General features: G+C 47.1%; 1 protein-coding gene and 1 long non-coding RNA gene across 4 annotated transcripts; both read right to left on the reverse strand.

The window, feature by feature from the left end:
* Positions 1-357: 357 nt before the first annotated feature.
* ccdc92 (coiled-coil domain containing 92) lies at positions 358-15180 on the reverse strand. 3 transcript variants are annotated; one of them, XM_028997237.1, is made up of 5 exons: positions 14862-15180; positions 10090-10291; positions 9025-9066; positions 3358-4145; positions 358-1200 (listed from the first exon to the last, which is right to left on the reverse strand). In XM_028997237.1, the coding sequence occupies exons 2-5, from the start codon at positions 10223-10225 to the stop codon at positions 1102-1104; spliced, it is 1065 nt and encodes a 354-aa protein (XP_028853070.1). In that variant the 5' UTR covers positions 10226-10291; positions 14862-15180; the 3' UTR covers positions 358-1101. The 3 variants fall into 3 exon arrangements, with proteins under 3 accessions (XP_028853070.1, XP_028853071.1, XP_028853072.1); XM_028997238.1 differs by lacking the exon at positions 14862-15180 and adding an exon at positions 11133-11231; XM_028997239.1 differs by lacking the exon at positions 358-1200 and having other exon boundaries at positions 3013-4145.
* Positions 15181-17443: 2263 nt separating this feature from the next.
* LOC114800147 (uncharacterized) lies at positions 17444-18942 on the reverse strand. Its single transcript, XR_003751334.1, has 3 exons — positions 18685-18942; positions 17781-17829; positions 17444-17683 (listed from the first exon to the last, which is right to left on the reverse strand). It is a non-coding gene; the product is annotated as an uncharacterized LOC114800147 (long non-coding RNA).
* Positions 18943-19183: the final 241 nt, after the last annotated feature.

The raw sequence follows: 19183 nt of genomic DNA on the forward strand, positions 1-19183 counted from the left end.
GTCTGGAGAGTCAAGACGCTCCTGAGCCGCTTATAAGGATCAGTCGGTCAAGGCGGTGGCGTCAAAGGCGGACAGACGACTGGAGGATACGCTGTGTCCTCGCCAACTTTCCTCCTACAGGTATGTCTCCCAGGCGACCGTCCTGCATTAATTATGAATTGGTTCCTAATCTACAGCTAGTGTTGTGTGCGGTAGACTGTAAACATATGGAATACTGTATGATTAACTGGTTTTATTAAACATTTACATTTACAGCATTTACCAGACGCCCTTACAGTCAGTAGTTACAGGGACAGTCCCCCTGCAGTCTTGCTCAGGGACACGATGGTAGTAAGTGGGATTTGAACCTGGGTCTTCTGGTTCGTAGGCGAGTGTGTTACACACAAGGCTACTACCGCCCATTAAACCACATAAAGAATCTGAACTCGAGCCACAATGTGCACAGTAACCCCATAAAAATCACGTGCACAAATATGAAAGTGAGAGGTTATGTTTCAGAAATGACGAACCATCACCTGTAAATTCCCGCATGGGCAGAATGTCCAGGGGCCTTTTGTTAGCCGAGCCGCCGGTCTGGGGTTAACGGGATTATCTCGGCATCTGAGGCCGCTGGCGTAGGAATAGTGGGGCTGAGGGGACGTCCCGAGCGGGCTTTTTTTCAGGACATGAGGTTGTCCTCTCCTGCTTTTGATATTTCTGCCAGAGTGACAGTTCGCTTCACCGCTGAGCAACATTTGGTTCTTTGTGTCTCTCCACAGGACGTGGTCATGCTCGTCCAACGTGGGCTCGTGTCCCTGTGGGCCGGCCTGCTGCTCCTGGCCGCCGTTTGTCCCCCCGTCCTGTCCGGCCGCGGTGGGGGCTTCGGTCGCGGTGTTGGTGGGATGAGCCGTGGATTTGGAGGCTGGGGCAGCAGGAGCAGCACCCCGCGCGCGGGCTGGGGCGGAGCTTCAGCGGGTGGGTGGGGTCAGGCCTACAGAAACCCCCCGGTCCACGCAGGGGGCTCGTCCTCGGGCTCCAGCGCCGGGAGGATAGCAGGAGCCGCGGCGGCCGGGGCTCTGGGCGGCGCCATCGTTGGCCACGGCCTCAGCTCCATGGGTGGTCCTAGGTACGGGTACGGCGGGTACGGCGGGCACGGGGGCGGGTACGGGTACCCCAGGTATCCCGGCGGGTACGGGGGGGGCAGAAGTCACCCGGCCGGGCCTGGAGAGTTTGGTAATGAGACGGATATGGAGTATTACACGGGCGCCTCGGACGCGGGACCCGCCCGCAGCACTCTGGCACTCTGATCACTGATGGCCGCCGCGCTGGCCCACCGGGCGCCGAAGTAGAGACCAGGACACTGCGGCGCGGCGCAATACACACCACAAAAAGGACTTCATTGTTGTAATTAACTACATTATTATTTCTTTTTTGTGTCCTGATTGCAGTACTTATACTTTTATACAATATTTTCTGCTTTACAGAAATTAGGGTTTGGATGCTTTATTGTCAATATTAATAACCGAAATAGCCATTTTACTTGATATAAACTATTTTTATATACTTTGCCGTTTTTTCCTCTAAATAAACGAAAAACAGAGATGGAAGAAGTGCTCGTATCTTGTCCACAACACCTGATGATACACCGCCCACGAGGACGCCTGGTCTCCACCAGGGCCGGGTCAATGGCAGCAGACAGAGATTTATATGTAGTGCAAGGTTAATGCTCCTGAGATCTTAATCCGGATCAGCCCAGGACCGGGCGCGGTGAGACTCTCACACGTCCACGCGTCCCTCTTCTTGCCACGCTGCACGGTAACGACTCCGGCCAGGACAGTACGGCGAAGACACGTATACCCAAATGTCAACTTTATTGCAAAGCGTATGAGCATGTAGGTTTTACGCGTTTATTGGTGTTTAATACAGAACGTGGCGTTCAGCATTCGCCTCTGGCCACTCGCCGATATAAAATGGAAGACACTTAAATATTTCAGGACGTCCACATTTCACGTACGAAGGACAGGAAAATGACCGTAAAGGTGTCATTTTGAGCAGTGGGCTGCTTTTCGTCGTGATGCAGACATGATGCTACAAACAACACATTTTGCATTACGCGTGTGAAAAATGAGTCCCAGCGTTTTGTGTTACTGGGGGACACGTCTGCTGTGAAATAATCTCGATAATTTCTGCAAAAGTAAAAAACAAAATCATTTTTGAACACAAAATGAGGCAAAATATGTCAAAAATTCATTGAGATGTTAAAGAATAAAAGCCACAGAAACTGTCCCCAGTGACGCCTCTGAACGATTTTATAGCGTGTTTATATTAAAATAAATAAAACTTTACAGCCGTTATATTCTGCGTCTTCGCTTTTTTACATACTGAGCGTCCCGGTACAGAGAGGACAGCCGGTTACACTGGTGACTTCCTGACGGACGTGTAGCTACGTTTGGCAGACTTTAAGCACAAGTGTGTGTGTGCGTGTGAGTATGTGAGTGTGTGTGAGTATGTGAGTGTGTGTGAGTGTCTGTGTGTGAGTATGTGAGTGCGTGTGTGAGTATGTGAGTGTGTGTGAGTGAGAGTGTGTGTGTGTGAGTGCATGTGTGAGTGTGTGTGTGAGTATGTGAGTGTGTGTGAGTATGTGTGTGTGTGAGTGTGTGTGTGCGTGTGAGTATGTGAGTGTGTGTGTGTAAGTGTGTGTGAGTATGTGTGAGTATGTGAGTGTGTGTGTGTAAGTGTGTGTGAGTGTGTGTGAGTATGTGTATGTGAGTGTGTGTGAGTATGTGTGTGTGAGTATATGTGTGTGTGCGTGTGAGTATGTGAGTGTAAGTGTGTGTGAGTGTGTGTGTGTGAGTATGTGTGTGTGTGTGAGTGTGTGAGAGTATGTGTGTGTGTGTGAGTGAGTGTGTGTAAGTGTGTGTGAGTATGTGTGTGTGTGTGCGTGTGAGTATGTGAGTGTGTGTGTGAGTATGTGAGTGTGTGTGAGTATGTGTGTGTGTAAGTGTGTGTGCGTGTGTGTGAGTGTGTGTGTGAGTATGTGAGTGTGTGTGAGTATGTGTGTGTGTAAGTGAGTGTGTGTGTGTAAGTGTGCGTGTGAGTGTGTGTGAGTAAGTGTGAGTAAGTGTGTGTGTGTGTGTGTGTGTGTGTGTGTGTTGACGGGACAGAAATACAGAGTGATTAGAAAGTAAAGTTTGGCATGCGTACTTGTTTCCTACCGCGGTGATAAATGGTGTATATATATATATATGTGTGTGTGTGTGTGTTTTTGTTTGTCTGTTGCGGTGCCTCCCGAGGTCACTTCCTGGTAAAAGGGCGCGGCTGTCACACTGTTCTGTCCGCGCCCGACCGCTTCCTCACCACCTCGGCCCCTCCGTTCACCTGGTCGACGGCGAGCGTTTCCGGCTCGGCCCGCGGCGCCCTGCCGGGGGAGTGGGCCCGCGTGGGCGGGGGGGCGTGGTGGATGCGGTGGGCCACGCCCACGTGGGCTCTCTGATGCTGCTGCTTCGCCGGGCCGCGCCTCGGGCTCCCGCGGGAGGGCGGCTCGGAGCCGGGCGCGTCCGCGAGTATCCGGTCGGAGGCGATGGGGGGGATGACGGTGGGCCGCTCCCTCATCGCCAGCTCGGGGGGCTCCCTGGCCTGCAGGAAGGGGGTGGGGTCCGGCATGGCGTCCAGCGCCTCCCGGACGGCCAGCCGGCGGCCCTCGGCCGACCCCGCCCGGCCCAGCAGCTCGGCGTACTCCGAGTGCAGCGGCTGCGACAGGCTCTTGCGCATGCGCCTGCGCGGCGTGTCGGGCGGCTGCGCGGGGGGCGTGGGCTTGAGCGAGGCCCCGCCCCCTCCGCACGCCCCGCCCCCCGGGGCCGCCTCGGCCGAGCCGCCCGCCAGCAGCCGCTTCTTGGTAGCGTGGAGCTGCGCGGTGAGGTAGGCGATGGTGCTGGCGCGCTGCTCCAGCTCGCCCGACAGGACGGCCAGCCGGTGGCTCTTCTGCTTCAGCTCGTCCAGGTACTTGCGCTCGCGCTCGCGGATGGTGTCCTCCAGCACCGAGATCATGGCCGTCTTCTGCTCCAGCTGCCGCAGCAGCTCGCCGTTCTCCTCCTCCTTGGCCTTCAGCTGCGCCTCCAGCTCCTCGCACCGCTGCTGGAGCTCGCGGCACCGCGCCTCGCTGCTGTCTGAGACAAGAAGAGGACGGGTTCAATGTCCCTGTAAATCTGGACAATCAAGTCCATAAATGCAATAAAACCATGACGAGTAATTTATACATCAATCATTTATATAGACGTTACACGGCATCTCATCTCGGGAAATATCCAGCAAGCGTGAACATGGACGCTAGAAGGTGTTTCAGTGGCATCTGGGGGGTTTACACCCGTTTAGTGTCCTCCACTGTCACCTGGCGGAGTGACCAACGGCAGTGGAGGAACAAACAACGAGTAGAAAGAACACTTGAGATCTGAGTGAAATTATAGAATATTATACTATATTATGTTATATTATGGAATATTAAGTTATGTTATATTATACTACAGGGTGGGCCATTTTATAAGTGGTCAGAAACTTGTACATAGTTCATGAAAGAATAAAGTTACGTTAAAACAAAGCACACCATTGTTTATCTTGTAAAATTACTAATAAAAATTTGATGGGTCACATGACCCTCTTTCTATTGAAAACAACAAAAGTTGGATCCAATGGCCGACTTCAAAATGGCCACTATGGCCACCACCCATCTTGAAAAGTTTGCTAATGTGCCCCAAACAGGACGTTAATATCACCAACCATTCCCATTTTATTAAGGTGGATCCATATAAATGGCCACCCTGTATATTATATTATTTTATACTATACTATATTATTATATTTACCAGGTGACACCAGTAGTAAACCTCGTTCTAATGAGACCTCACATTAACGCAGTTCCTGGGTGGAATGCTGGGGGGCGCTCTAATCCAGCCCTCCAGCAGGCCGCTCCCTGAATGTGCAGACACAGCAGACTGCAATGTGGCGCTCGGGACGGAGGAGACGGTCCTCCGGAGGGACGGTAAAGTGGCGTCAGGCTGCGCCATGGCAGGACACGCCCAGGAAGGCAGACGCCGCTGCAGTGTGTGGGCAGGCCCCGCCCCACCCCGCTGCGCCGCATACGGATGACTTTTGTTTGGAGACAGGGGAAGGGAGGTGGGGGGAGGACAGACACTGCGTCTCCTCTTTCAGACCCGATCGATGTCGAGGTCGCTGACTTGCTCCTCCCCGACCTTCCTGAGGCGCACCACGTTACTGCCTGTTCTTACGTTACCGCAACGTTCCTACGAATCACAAATACAACCACAGAGCTTCTTCCCTCGTGTAGAAATCCTGAAATGATCGTTTTCAGCAGGGAAAAAAGTTCCTGCCTCTCTAATCAGGATTTATGGCAGTTTAATTATATTAAAGCGTATTTATAAAGTAAAAGTAGTTGTATTAGTAGAAGTATTTCAATTACTAAATAAAAGTAATGCAACTAATTACATGTAAATTATGAATGAATATTCGTAGCAGTTATAACCATTCTGAAGTGTTGTAACCTGCTCTGCCAGGGTTTGCCTTATATAGCAATACTAAACGTGCCAAACTATATTCAATACACGGATTAATACTATAATAATTGATCTGTTTAATACAGATAATATAATAAGATCAGACCTCATTTTACTGTAGAATCATACAGTTATAAACCACTGCTAAATCAAATATTTAACATTCAAGAGCCTTGAATAATGTGAGGAACGCGTCTGGCGTTTCACCCCTACAGACCACCCTCCTGGCGGTGTCGTGGTAACATGGTACGGTTGAATTAAATCGCTAAAATCAATTTATAATCCGTGCTATAATCAACCTCTCCTCAGAGCTGCTTTAATGCTTTCTCCGTATTGGTGAAGTCAGAGTGAAGTGATTGTCATTGTGAGACACTGCAGCGCAGCACACGGTGACACGTGTCCTCTGTATTTAACCGTCACCCTTGGCGAGCAGTGGGCAGCGGTCAAGGGGACCTCAGCGACAACCTTCCGATTACGAGTCCACTTCCTCGCCCGCTAGGCCACCACTGCCCCTGTATGAGAGCTGTCAATCATGACTTCAGGCTCCTCCCCTTTTAACCCCATAAAGTTCACGTTGTGGTCATCACCGGAACGGAAAGCTCCTCCTCTCCAACATGCAGATAACCAGCAAGCCGTTTCTATCTATGGGATTAAACGCTCACATTTCCGTATTTCGTATCTACACACACGGCCATTTTTGGTTGTAATTTTGCATTACATTTTAATAAACGTAGCGACTCGTTACTCGCATGCGAGCGACGCAGGAAGCTGAAAAGTTGACGTGGCTCAGTTGTGGGATACGGTGGATATGATCGAGTCTAATGAGAGTTAGAGCGCCTGTCGGCTGCGCGGGGCTGTATTTCAGATGCTTTACCGGCGCTGGAACCTCCTGGGGGGTCTGACACCAGGAGGATTTATGTTAGATTCGGACGGAATCCGGAATGTTCCCGCCTGGCGAGTGCGTGGTGGGTTCTGCATCTGATCGGGCCGCATTTGAATTTGGGTCACCGGCGAAGGTCTTCTGGCGTCTGATGTGACATCTTGATGCTTTAATGGCTGCGAGAAGGGGGGTCTCAGCAGGAGCGGCTGAGCCCTGCAGCTATAAGTAGGTTGCAGACGTTGCATTAGCGTTCCATTAGCCCCTGCCACTCATAATCTCATTTCCAGAGTGCAGCCCTCTGCCCTGAACCAATCACGCTGCTCAGACCAACAAACAACGCAGACTCGAGTTCATTCATCACTACAGGGAGTGCAGAATTATTAGGCAAATGAGTATTTTGTCATCCTCTTCATGCATGTTGTCTTACTCCAAGCTGTATAGGCTCGAAAGCCTACTACCAATTAAGCATATTAGGTGATGTGCATCTCTGTAATGAGAAGGGGTGTGGTCTAATGACATCAACACCCTATATCAGGTGTGCATAATTATTAGGCAACTTCCTTTCCTTTGGCAAAATGGGTCAAAAGAAGGACTTGACAGGCTCAGAAAAGTCAAAAATAGTGAGATATCTTGCAGAGGGATGCAGCACTCTTAAAATTCCAAAGCTTCTGAAGCGTGATCATCGAACAATCAAGCGTTTCATTCAAAATAGTCAACAGGGTCGCAAGAAGTGTGTGGAAAAACCAAGGCGCAAAATAACTGCCCATGAACTGAGAAAAGTCAAGCGTGCAGCTGCCAAGATGCCACTTGCCACAAGTTTGGCCATATTTCAGAGCTGCAACATCACTGAAGTGCCCAAAAGCACAAGGTGTGCAATACTCAGAGACATGGCCAAGGTAAGAAAGGCTGAAAGACGACCACCACTGAACAAGACACACAAGCTGAAACGTCAAGACTGGGCCAAGAAATATCTCAAGACTGATTTTTCTAAGGTTTTATGGACTGATGAAATGAGAGTGAGTCTTGATGGGCCAGATGGATGGGCCCGTGGCTGGATTGGTAAAGGGCAGAGAGCTCCAGTCCGACTCAGACGCCAGCAAGGTGGAGGTGGAGTACTGGTTTGGGCTGGTATCATCAAAGATGAGCTTGTGGGGCCTTTTCGGGTTGAGGATGGAGTCAAGCTCAACTCCCAGTCCTACTGCCAGTTTCTGGAAGACACCTTCTTCAAGCAGTGGTACAGGAAGAAGTCTGCATCCTTCAAGAAAAACATGATTTTCATGCAGGACAATGCTCCATCACACGCGTCCAAGTACTCCACAGCGTGGCTGGCAAGAAAGGGTATAAAAGAAGAAAAACTAATGACATGGCCTCTTTGTTCACCTGATCTGAACCCCATTGAGAACCTGTGGTCCATCATCAAATGTGAGATTTACAAGGAGGGAAAACAGTACACCTCTCTGAACAGTGTCTGGGAGGCTGTGGTTGCTGCTGCTGCACGCAATGTTGATGGTGAACAGATCAAAACACTGACAGAATCCATGGATGGCAGGCTTTTGAGTGTCCTTGCAAAGAAAGGTGGCTATATTGGTCGCTGATTTGTTTTTGTTTTGTTTTTGAATGTCAGAAATGTATATTTGTGAATGTGGAGATGTTATATTGGTTTCACTGGTAAAAATAGATCATTGAAATGGGTATATATTTGTTTTTTGTTAAGTTGCCTAATAATTATGCACAGTAATAGTCACCTGCACACACAGATATCCCCCTAAAATAGCTAAAAATAAAAACAAACTAAAAACTACTTCCAAAAACATTCAGCTTTGATATTTATGAGTTTTTTGGGTTCATTGAGAACATGGTTGTTGTTCAATAATAAAATTATTCCTCAAAAATACAACTTGCCTAATAATTCTGCACTCCCTGTACGTCATGGGGTTAAAATTAAAAACAATGTTAATGCAAATGTTTCAGAAACTACTCAGTGCGGCCTGATTGGCCGCTGAGAATAATCGTTTTTATCCGTCTGCATGATTAATAAGGTACCATGCAGCCCAAATTAAAACTATTTGTATCGAGTGTTTTAATTAGTCTTTTGTCTCACGTTTTTAATCAGATGTGAAAGATTTCAAGCTTTTTTTTGGTACGATCAACACTTGAAACGATTCCTGCAACATTTTAATTTTCGTACCACATGTTGGTAAAAGTATCCTACCACAGTACTAGTAGTACTACTCGCACTCGCCCATGGTTCAAACCACACTTACTACCATCATGTCCCTGAGCAAGACACTTAACCCTGAGTGTCTCCAGGGGGGGACTGTCCCTGTAACTACTGACTGGTAAATGCTGTGAATGTAAATGTAGTTATAGATGGCGAACGTATTAGTGTATTAGTGGACAGAAGAGGCACGTCCACCATTTACGTGAGAAAAGAAAGCGAGGGAGATTTACAGCGTCTCTCTCACGTCTCGCCCGTCACCCATAGTAACTTCCTGTCCCGCTCGACCCCTCCCACCTCAGCAGTGCTGGGGCGGGGCCCTGGTTGCCAGGACACGGAGGAAAGGTGAAGATGAAACGGGTCAGGCCGGTTGGTCTTACCGCTCGGGTCCGAACTCCTCACGGTCAGCTCGTATGTCAGCTCTGCAGGAAGGAAACACAACAGACGGGGGATTGGACGTTGCGGGACAGACATCAGACACTCCCCCCGTAGGACAGAGGCTTACACCTGAATACCGCAATATTAAAAACTCATTATCAAACAATTAAATACAGTACTGACCAGTCTGTGCTAAGACTTATCACTTAACAAGATACTTCCAAAAATGATGCAGTGAATCCGCTGGGATTTTCATACGGAAACTTTAACACTTTCAACAAGCACTCCTTTTCTCACAGTTGTCATGGATTTCGTAAGTACTTCAGTGTATTTCAAATGTTTCTCTTGGTTTTCTTGAGAAAGCAACATTTCAATTTCAGTTATGGATGGGCCCAATCTTCTCCCTTGTAGATCAGTTGTTTATTATGCATTAATACATTAATGCACGATAAAGTGTCATTATGGGTAATCCAATCCAATTTTATTTAGCCGTTTTATTTATAAAGCACTTTTAAGCCAGAGTGCTATACAATCATAAGATAAAAGACATAAAAAAAATGTAACTACATTTTTGTGAACTTTGGTGACGTTTGGATCATTTTGAAAAATGTGCATGTTAATGCTAGATTGCTAATGTTATCATATTTTAGACCTCATGTGGCATAAATATTTGTCTTGGTTGGAAGGCCGAAAATGCAACCAAACACAGACCAGAAGAAGTTAAATATGTTTGGCTGTTTTCTGTCCAATCACAACGCACCAAATAATGAGGGCGAAGCTCATGCAAACTGCAGAGCAAAATTTTACAATCAATAATGTACCAAATCAGACAGTTTATAAAAGGAAATTAATGATTCTATAGCAGCTCTGGTATCTTCTGGAGGACTAACCAGACACACTTGGATGTCATCAATTGACTCATTAAATGGTCTTCACCGGGACATTAGCATAAATGAATCCACTGACCGCTCAAATTGATTGACAGTCTTGTTCTTGGGATGTGCATGTGTGTGTGTGTGTGTGTGCATGTTTGTGTGTGCGTGTGTGTGTTTGTGGGGTGTGTTTACCGGAGCAGTGTTGCTGTAGTCTACGTATCTCGGCATGTAGACCCTTCAGCGTGTTGGCGTGGTCTTGCTGGAGAAACAGCAGGTTCTTCTGGGCGCTGTGGAGCTGGTTCTCCAGCGTAATGTTGACTGATGCCATGGTGTCACTCACACTCACTCACACACACACACACACACACTCACACACACCACAAGCCTGCCGCACCTGTAAACAACAACAACAACAACAGTGAAGTTACAGTCCAAAAGGCCCCAACATGAACTTCCGGGTCAGGCCTCCAAGAACAAAGCAGCCATTACGGCTTGTTACGTAATGGGCGGGCGGGGTTATTAATTTAACAATAACAGACAGGAACCGGGCCGATCCCCGAGGTGTCCGGAGCCAGCCGTCCTCGCTGAGAGCTTATGTCACACAAAAGGCCAGCGTCCTTTCATGGATGACCTGTCCTCCACCAAAGCTCGAGGCTTAATGAAGACCGGCCGCTAATGAGCTGAAACGCGTACAGGCTTCTGCCCCGTCCATCCCTATCTCCAACACCACAAGCTCTGCAGGGCGACCACTCTCACACACTCTCACACACACACACACACACACACTCACACACACTCACTCACTCACACCCTTCCCCCCACAAACACACACACACACACACCCTAACTTCATTCACAAACCTGTCCAAAACACGCATCAAGTTATTATCAATACGATACATCCAAATCAATTTACACTTCAATTTATACTTTTTTACATATAGCAATGATCGTAATAATTAACAGGAGCAAGATTACAAGATGCATTGCGGAACTTTTGAATTTTGCACTATTCTCATGACAGCCATTTTATTACCTGTTCCAGCTGCCAGGAATACGCAGATATTAGAAATTCTCTTTTTTTTATGCGTGAAGATGCATAGAAAGTTGTTGCTGTGTCATATAATAATAATAATAATCCTCATTCTGCCAATTACGACTGACTCAGCACAGCGAGCAACGTTACGCGGGCGTGGCGCCCGTTCTTCCTCTCCTCCTCTCGCATCCTTCCTCACCAAACGTAGCGAACTTCCCACCGTTCCATCATCCGTTAAGCAGCGTGAACAGCGCAGGAGAGCCTCACCTCCGCAGGATCGAGGACGAGGACATGTGCCAGCCCGTGTGTGGGTGTGTGTGGGGTGTGTGTGTGTGTCATGCCACCTGACCTCCAAATCGTTGACCAAGCACTCAGAGACCCAGAGAGAGAGAGAGAAACTGAATAATAAATGAATTCGTCACACATGACGAATCTTCCATTTCGTCTCGGACTACCGGACCACATGACGCGGTCTTTATTCTACATTCTAGATTCATATAATAACTGCTGATTCAGCACCACGTCACTTCCTCATCGGTGACTGTCACCATCGTGCAGAGAGGAACAGATCAAATGTTTAGAAATGTTTTTTCTTTAATAATATAGGTATTTTTTTATTGTTTTTGCTTATAACTAAATTGGTGGGGCAGCGGTGGCCTAGCGGTTAAGGAAGCGGCACCGTAATCAGTAGGTTGCGGGTTCGAGGGTCCCGTCCCCACACGCTGCTCCCCGGGCGCCCGTCATGGTGCCCACCGTCACCAAGGGTGACGGTTAAATACAGAGGACACGTTTGACCGCTGCAGTGTTTCACAATGACAGTCACCTCTTCTTAAGGATGTCACCGGGGTAACGGCGGTGAAACAGAACCAACGCAGTCAACACATTCAGACCACATTCAGGTGTTTTTTTTACTCATACGGAAAGATTAAAAAAAGAATAAGAATGATAATAACACGACATTCACAAACTCCCATCAGGCAACAGTAAGAAACCTGGAGCCCCGGGAGCTCTCATTTTAATACGGTTTTTATTTAAATAAACCGACCGCAGAAGGAAAATACTTTAAAATACAAAGAAATACAGAATAATATTAACTTGAACAGTTAATATTATTACCCCCCCCACACACACACGTTCAGTGGAACGTCACTCGTCACAACTAGAGAGGAAAGGGGGTGTCTCATTAACCCCGTTATTGATAATGTTATTGTTGTTATTAATTGCTCAGACTTGTGGCAGACATGATAGGGCAGGGTGGGTGGTAGTAGCCTAGTGGGGTAACACACTCGCCTATGAACCAGAAGACCCAGGTTCAAATCCCACTTACTACCATCGTGTCCCTGAGCAAGACACGTAACCCCTGAGTGTCTCCAGGGGGGGACTGTCCCTGGAACTACTGACTGTAAGTCGCTCCGGATAAGGGCGTCTGGTAAATGTGATACACTGCACAGACAATTCGATAAAACGATTTAGCCTATTCGGGGAGAGAGAGACGATTATAATGTGAGACCATGTCGCACGTCCTGCCATAATGAAATAAGAGCGAGACTACTTGTTCTAAACAGGCGTTGTCAGTGAACAGGCTGTAAAAAGTTGAGGCCACGGACGCTCAGCATTGGTGCAAATTATAATGACCCTGAATTGATGCTCAGAGCTCCTCCGAATGGGGTCAACAACATTTTGAGAGAATCTCGTTACGAGTATCAGAATAATGTGAAGAGTTGGTCTAATGCCGGATGGACAAGGCTCTAGGACCCCGCGGACACGCCCTGTAGATGGAGGAGGAGGCGGCCTGATTCATCTGGGTGTGTTCTGTTCCTATTATGACACTCCGCTTGTGGCGCCCCCTGGATGGATGGATGGATGTGCTGCCTAATGGCCCTGATTTAACATTGTGGAACCACCTAAACCTCTCCATTTATCCACCATGACAATGCGGACGATCATTAGAAATCAATTTCACTCATTTCTATACTAATTGTGTATCAGATGATTTATCTGAGTTTAGAGAAGCATCATCTATCATTATTTTTAGTAATTTTAAGAATATTGATCTGGTCACAGTGAGGATCCCATTGGCCTTGAAACTCACTGTGCGCGGTATAAACCGTAAAAACCCCACACTCGTCCTCCCTGCTCCTCCCTGTCTCTCCTTTCTCTTTCCCACCATCTTCTCACGCGGCGCGCCATCAATAATCAATAAGCTGGAGCTGAGGCACGTGCACACAGGCGCGCTCCTCCGCGGAAGCTCCACGCTTCGCTCTGTTTCCAATCACACGCCTTCAACAAGAAGCCGAATAACCTGCGACGTGTGACAAACGTTTGGTCGGGGTTATTACTGTCAGGCGCGAGATTATACCATTATTATCCACCAACTCACACGACATTCTTACATCCAACATGATCAAAAATAACCTCGACATCGGAGCCGGGGAGGTCGCTCGTAAACAGCACCTGCATTGCGGACAGCGCAGCGGGGCAGACAGACAGGAGGGCAGGCAGGCAGGCAGGCCAGATAATAACAAGGGTGGTGTACAGACAGACAGACAGACAGGCCAGATAATAATGGGGATGATGTACAGACAGACAGACAGACAGACAGGCCAGATAATAATGGGGATGATGTACAGACAGACAGACAGACAGACAGGCCAGATAATAATGAGGATGGTGTACAGACAGACAGACAGGCCAGATAATAATGAGGATGATGTACAGACAGACAGACAGACAGGCCAGATAATAATGGGGATGGTGTACAGACAGACAGGCAGAGAGACAGACAGACAGACAGGTCAGATAATAATGGGGGTGGTGTACAGACAGACAGGCAGAGAGACAGACAGACAGACAGGCCAGATAATAATGAGGATGATGTACAGACAGACAGACAGACAGACAGGCCAGATAATAATGAGGATGATGTACAGACAGACAGACAGACAGACAGGCCAGATAATAATGAGGATGATGTACAGACAGACAGACAGACAGACAGGCCAGATAATAATGAGGATGGTGTACAGACAGACAGACAGACAGACAGACAGGCCAGATAATAATGAGGATGATGTACAGACAGACAGGCAGGCCAGATAATAATGGGGATGGTGTACAGACAGACAGGCCAGATAATAATGAGGATGATGTACAGACAGACAGGCAGAGAGACAGGCCAGATAATAATGGGGATGGTGTACCGACAGACAGGCCAGATAATAATGGGGATGGTGTACAGAAAGGCAGGCCAGATAATAATGGGGATGGTGTACAGAAAGGCAGGCCAGATAATAATAAGGATGATGTACAGACAGACAGGCAGAGAGACAGACAGATAATAATGGGGATGGCGTACAGAGAGGCAGGCCATATAATAATGGGGATGGTGTACAGACAGGCAGGCCAGATAATAATGAGGATGATGTACAGACAGACAGGCAGAGAGACAGGCCAGATAATAATGGGGATGGTGTACAGAAAGGCAGGCCATATAATAATGGGGATCTTGTACAGACAGACAGGCAGAGAGACAGACAGATAATAACAATGATGGTGTGCAGGCAGGCAGGGGGCACAACCATCTAGATAACAGCAGGGACGGGGGAATAAAATCCCGCTACAGATCGCAGAAAATAATCCTCACATCCACATACAGGAAAGCATGATTATTACTGGACGCATTAAACATGCTGTAATGGGAGATGGTGCTGTAACCTCCCCACAACCAACCAGTAACCAATTTATAACAGGCCAACCACATCAGCAGCAGATCTTCTCTACAGACTGTCACAGATTGTTGAATTTGCCCGAAAAATTCAACATTATTATAAAATCCACGATTTTAATGGCAAACGAATGGAACAGAATTTGACGCAGGTGCAGCGGAGGGGACGCCACCTTCTCAGCCTGTAAGTCCCGACACACTCACCTTCAGATGTCGCCTTCTGGAGCCCGGGGTGACCGGCCGCGGACACGTTACACCCGTTCCGTCATTTTTCTGGCCGCGGCTGAAGGCGACAGCGTCGCTCGGTCCCCGGGCAGCACTGGCGAGTCTTTCCGCGCGGTTGCCAGATCGGGGGACGGCGGCAGGCGCTGGAACCCGAGGCCGGCCTGAAATAATCCGCCACTGCACGTCCGTCCTTTCAATACGAGGACGGAGTTTTACAGGCCGACCAGATAAACGCGAACACGTCGAATTTATTGACGAAAACCGGCCCAGAATTCCGCTTGTATTTTACCAACCTGGCAACTTTTTCCCTCATCTCCCTGAGCTACAGGGAAACATAAAGCGGTGCATCATGGGAAAGCATGGAATATAAAAGTGAACATATATGTACACAAACACCTGCCTCAACATGACTAGTGACATGATAATAAGAGAGTACATAGTGTTTTTTGGAATTAATACCCACGCATGATTTGTAGCTGAGTGGGATTTGTTAAAGGAGTTGAGCACGGCGTCATCATCACCATAGCAACAGCGCATTGCTCAAGGGTAATCCATGCTTGCAGGGCGCCCCCTAGTGACCTGGGACGCAATGGACGTGTGGTCAGCGGAGGCAATAACACGATGTAGTGAGAGTGACGTGATTGTCATTGTGAAACACTGCAGCACAGCACACAGTGACACGTGTCCTCTGTATTTAACCATCACCCTTAGTGAGCACCACAGGGAGCAGTGTGTGGGTATCAGGATTCGAACCAGCAACCTTCGGGGCTGCTTCCTTAAACCGCTAGGCCACCGCTGGCCCAAAACTGAAGTGACCTTAACATCTAAAGGCTCCAATGAGGCTGGTTTACAAGACCAGTGGTGTAAAAACGGCGCCCCAACACTCCATCCAGCTGGGCACTGAGACCCTCCTGACTGGTTCGAGACACAGTGAGGGGAAGTCGGCTTCACCTCTTGGACAGGTCACTCCGAGCGTCACGCTAGATGTCACATCTGAGGGACACCATGTGCACATCACGGTGAAAAATTAATAATGAAGTGAACAAATATGAACAGAAATAACAGAAAACACAGCTATGGAATCTCCCAGGTGACGTGTGTGTGACGTCCCGTGGTGTGTGTGTGTGTTCTGTTTGTGTCTCTCTCTCTGTAATGTTGCAGGGTGGCTCCTCATCAGGCCAGGATTGCACTCCTCCCCCTTCCTGTCATGATTGGTGGCCTGTAATAGGGCAGAGGGTTTAAAATGCCGTCTGGAGAGTGACCTGAAGACAAGAGACGAACGGAGACTTGAATCCCGACCCAACTGACCAGAAGTGCTGGTTTATTGATTGTTTGTAATAAACGGTTTACCGTACGTGCAATCGCGCCGTTTGGAGTTTCTGCTCCCTTCTCCCATTTGCTACGTCCCTGACCCTAGACCAGTGTGAAAGTATTTAGTGTGAAATCTGCAGTTTGCTGTTCTGCTCTTATGCATCTGGAATTGATATGTTAGGTAATGTAGTAAAGCGTTAGAGAAATACTGTAATGTTAAATGTCATGTTGGCAATAAAAAAAACATTGTGCCAGAATAATCAGAATAATCTGTTGAACGCATCAACGCATCATCTGTACCAAGCTCCCTGACCTTCAATCCATCTACAGCAAGCAGTGCTGGACCAGGACCAGGAAGATCGTGAAGGACCTCAACCACCCCAACAATGGACTCTACTCTCTGCTGCCATCAGGGAGGTCCAACACTGAGAGGATGAGGAAGAGCTTCTTCCTACAGGTTATACGAGTTCTCAACAACCACAACACTTCACTCTAACTCTAACACACTCCAGCACTTTCAACCACTTCTGGACTCAATCGCCCCAGAATTCTGCACAAATATTTACTTTACACATATGCACACCTTCACCCTACCTGTTACACATATTTTATGTTAAAGACATAAAAGTATAATATTTGGTTATGTTTGTAATATTTGCATATTGTGTCACTGTATACTTGCAATATTTTATATATATATATATAAAAAATGGGGCTAGTGGTGGCCTAGCGGTTAAGGAAGTGGCCCCGTAATCAGAAGGTTGCCGGTTCAAATCCCGATCTGCCAAGGTGCCACTGAGGTGCCACTGAGCAAAGCACCGTGCCCACACACTGCTCCCCGGGTGCCTGTCATGGTGCCCACTGCTCACTCAGGTTGATGGGTTAAATGCAGAGGACAAATTTCACTGTGTGCACCGTGTGCTGTGCTGCTGTGTATCACATGTGACAATCACTTCACTTTCTTTTCTTCTTTTCTATATATATATATATATATTGAGGTTGTCATGGGTGGTCTGGACATGGCGATAAAGGAGGACGCTTTCACATGATTTCACAGGACAGGGGTTTAATACAAGCTACACACGAGACAGGGGAACATCAACACGCACAAAGACCCGACGGCGAACAGACACGAACAGGATAGTTTTATACAATTATATAAATAGACAACAGCTGAACACGATCAGGAAACATTACACAAGACGAACATGAAACTCTGGTCCGAACTCTGGATCCGGAGTAACCCCTGCCGGTCCGGATCATGACAGGGGTCTATATCAGTCGCTAAAGCATTTCACTGCATATCATACCATGTACGACTGTGTATGTGACAAATAAGTTGAGTTTAACATCGGTGCCTTGTCGACCGGGCCTGATAACGTGGCACTGGAAACACAGGATGCCTGTACTTGGACATTGGCCGTGGGGGACGTCACTGAGCTGCTGAAGACCCTCCTGGCTGGTTTGGGACGCAGTGTGTGGACGTCACCCTGGGACACCGTGTGCACATCATGGTGAAAGATTAAGAATGAAGCGAACAAATATGAACAGAAATAAGGCACGAAGCCGAAAGACACGTACACTCACCTGCTTGTGAGAAGTATTCAGTGTGAAATCTGCAGTCACTGAAACAGCTCTAAAGTAGAACCAGCCGAGAGGAGGAAGTTAAATAGCAAATAAAAAGAGTTTAATTGATCCAGTACAGGACGACTTGAAGGATGCAATTGGACGTGCAGCAAAAATGGAGAAGCAAACTTCTCTTTATTATTTATGTAGCGGGTCCCAGCTAGGTCCCGCTGGCAGAGATATATATATATATATACACACACACACACATATAAAAATCCTCTCCTAGGAGTGCTCTGGAAATATATTAAATATTTTATCAGTGACGCAGGAACACAGTTGCTCATTCTCCATTAACTTGGATAATCTTTATTCTCAACTTCAATTTAACTTGGTATCTGCAATCATGAGTTGTCTCCTGTTTTTTTTACCTGCTTTTGCGTTTAAGCACAGATTTTATCCCCATTGGATGACATAAAGCAATATATTCTTGAATGGTCTGTTTTCACATAAATGTATGCTCACCTATTTTACAAGCATTAGCTTATCACAATTTGTATGCAACCAAAACTAAATATTTTCCATTTAAATCACGTTTTGATCGATCATCAATCATTTCTGCACTTTTCTCTTTAACATCTGTCATCTTCGTCCTTTTATCAGAGTATTGTTGTAATAAATGTACATTTGTGCTCACTTCATACACATGATAATTCTCATTTACAGTTAAGTTTTATTACATTTACTCTATAAGAACTCACACTTCAAAATAAACATTTCTGCCTCATAACTTTGGCACTCAGTTCTATGAGCTTACTCAGTATTATTGTAATATTAACACACATGCGCCCTTAACCATGGTCTTATGCTGTACATGCACATGAACCTTTTACCCTTTTAACACACATAGCTGTTTTCTACTCACGCTGAAATAACCCGCCGATGCCCCGAAGCCATAAGAAAGAAATAAAACAATCTGCGGGCGTTGGCCGCCATGTTCTCAGCTGCACACTGTCAATTTAGGCTGTTCACACATTTTACACGTTTTTAATTTACGGAGCACACTTCACTAGGAACTCATATAAGCATATAAACATCTGGAGTCACATAAAAGGTGTGTCAATGACCTGGAAATATATGAAATATTACAGAGAATTCAGTGACGCAGGAACACAGTTGCTCATTCTCCATTAACTTGGATAATGAGCTCATCTTGCTCTGCGCCTCGCTGAGTGTCCCCGTGTAACGCTACTCGCGATTACTGCCACCCTGTGTCTGTTTTAGGAAATACATGTTGTGTGCTTTTCCGTACTCTCTCATTAATATCCGATTATAAAAATCAGAATAAAATGAAATACTGTTGCAATAGAAGGAAAGGAATCTAGAAATAAAATCTCAACAAAACTTTTGTGAGTGTCACATTT

The sequence above is a fragment of the Denticeps clupeoides genome, chromosome 11 (assembly GCF_900700375.1).
Source record: "Denticeps clupeoides chromosome 11, fDenClu1.1, whole genome shotgun sequence".
In the NCBI taxonomy this organism is placed as follows: domain Eukaryota; kingdom Metazoa; phylum Chordata; class Actinopteri; order Clupeiformes; family Denticipitidae; genus Denticeps; species Denticeps clupeoides.

Excerpts from the sequence above, each read along its gene's own strand:
- ccdc92 (XM_028997237.1), bottom strand. The coding sequence starts at position 10,225 with ATGGCATCAGTCAACATTACGCTGGAGAACCAGCTCCACAGCGCCCAG. Across the intron at positions 9,067-10,089 it reads ACTACAGCAACACTGCTCCG|AGCTGACATACGAGCTGACC; the intron begins GTAAACACACCC and ends TCCTTCCTGCAG. Across the intron at positions 4,146-9,024 it reads GAGGAGTTCGGACCCGAGCG|ACAGCAGCGAGGCGCGGTGC; the intron begins GTAAGACCAACC and ends TTCTTGTCTCAG.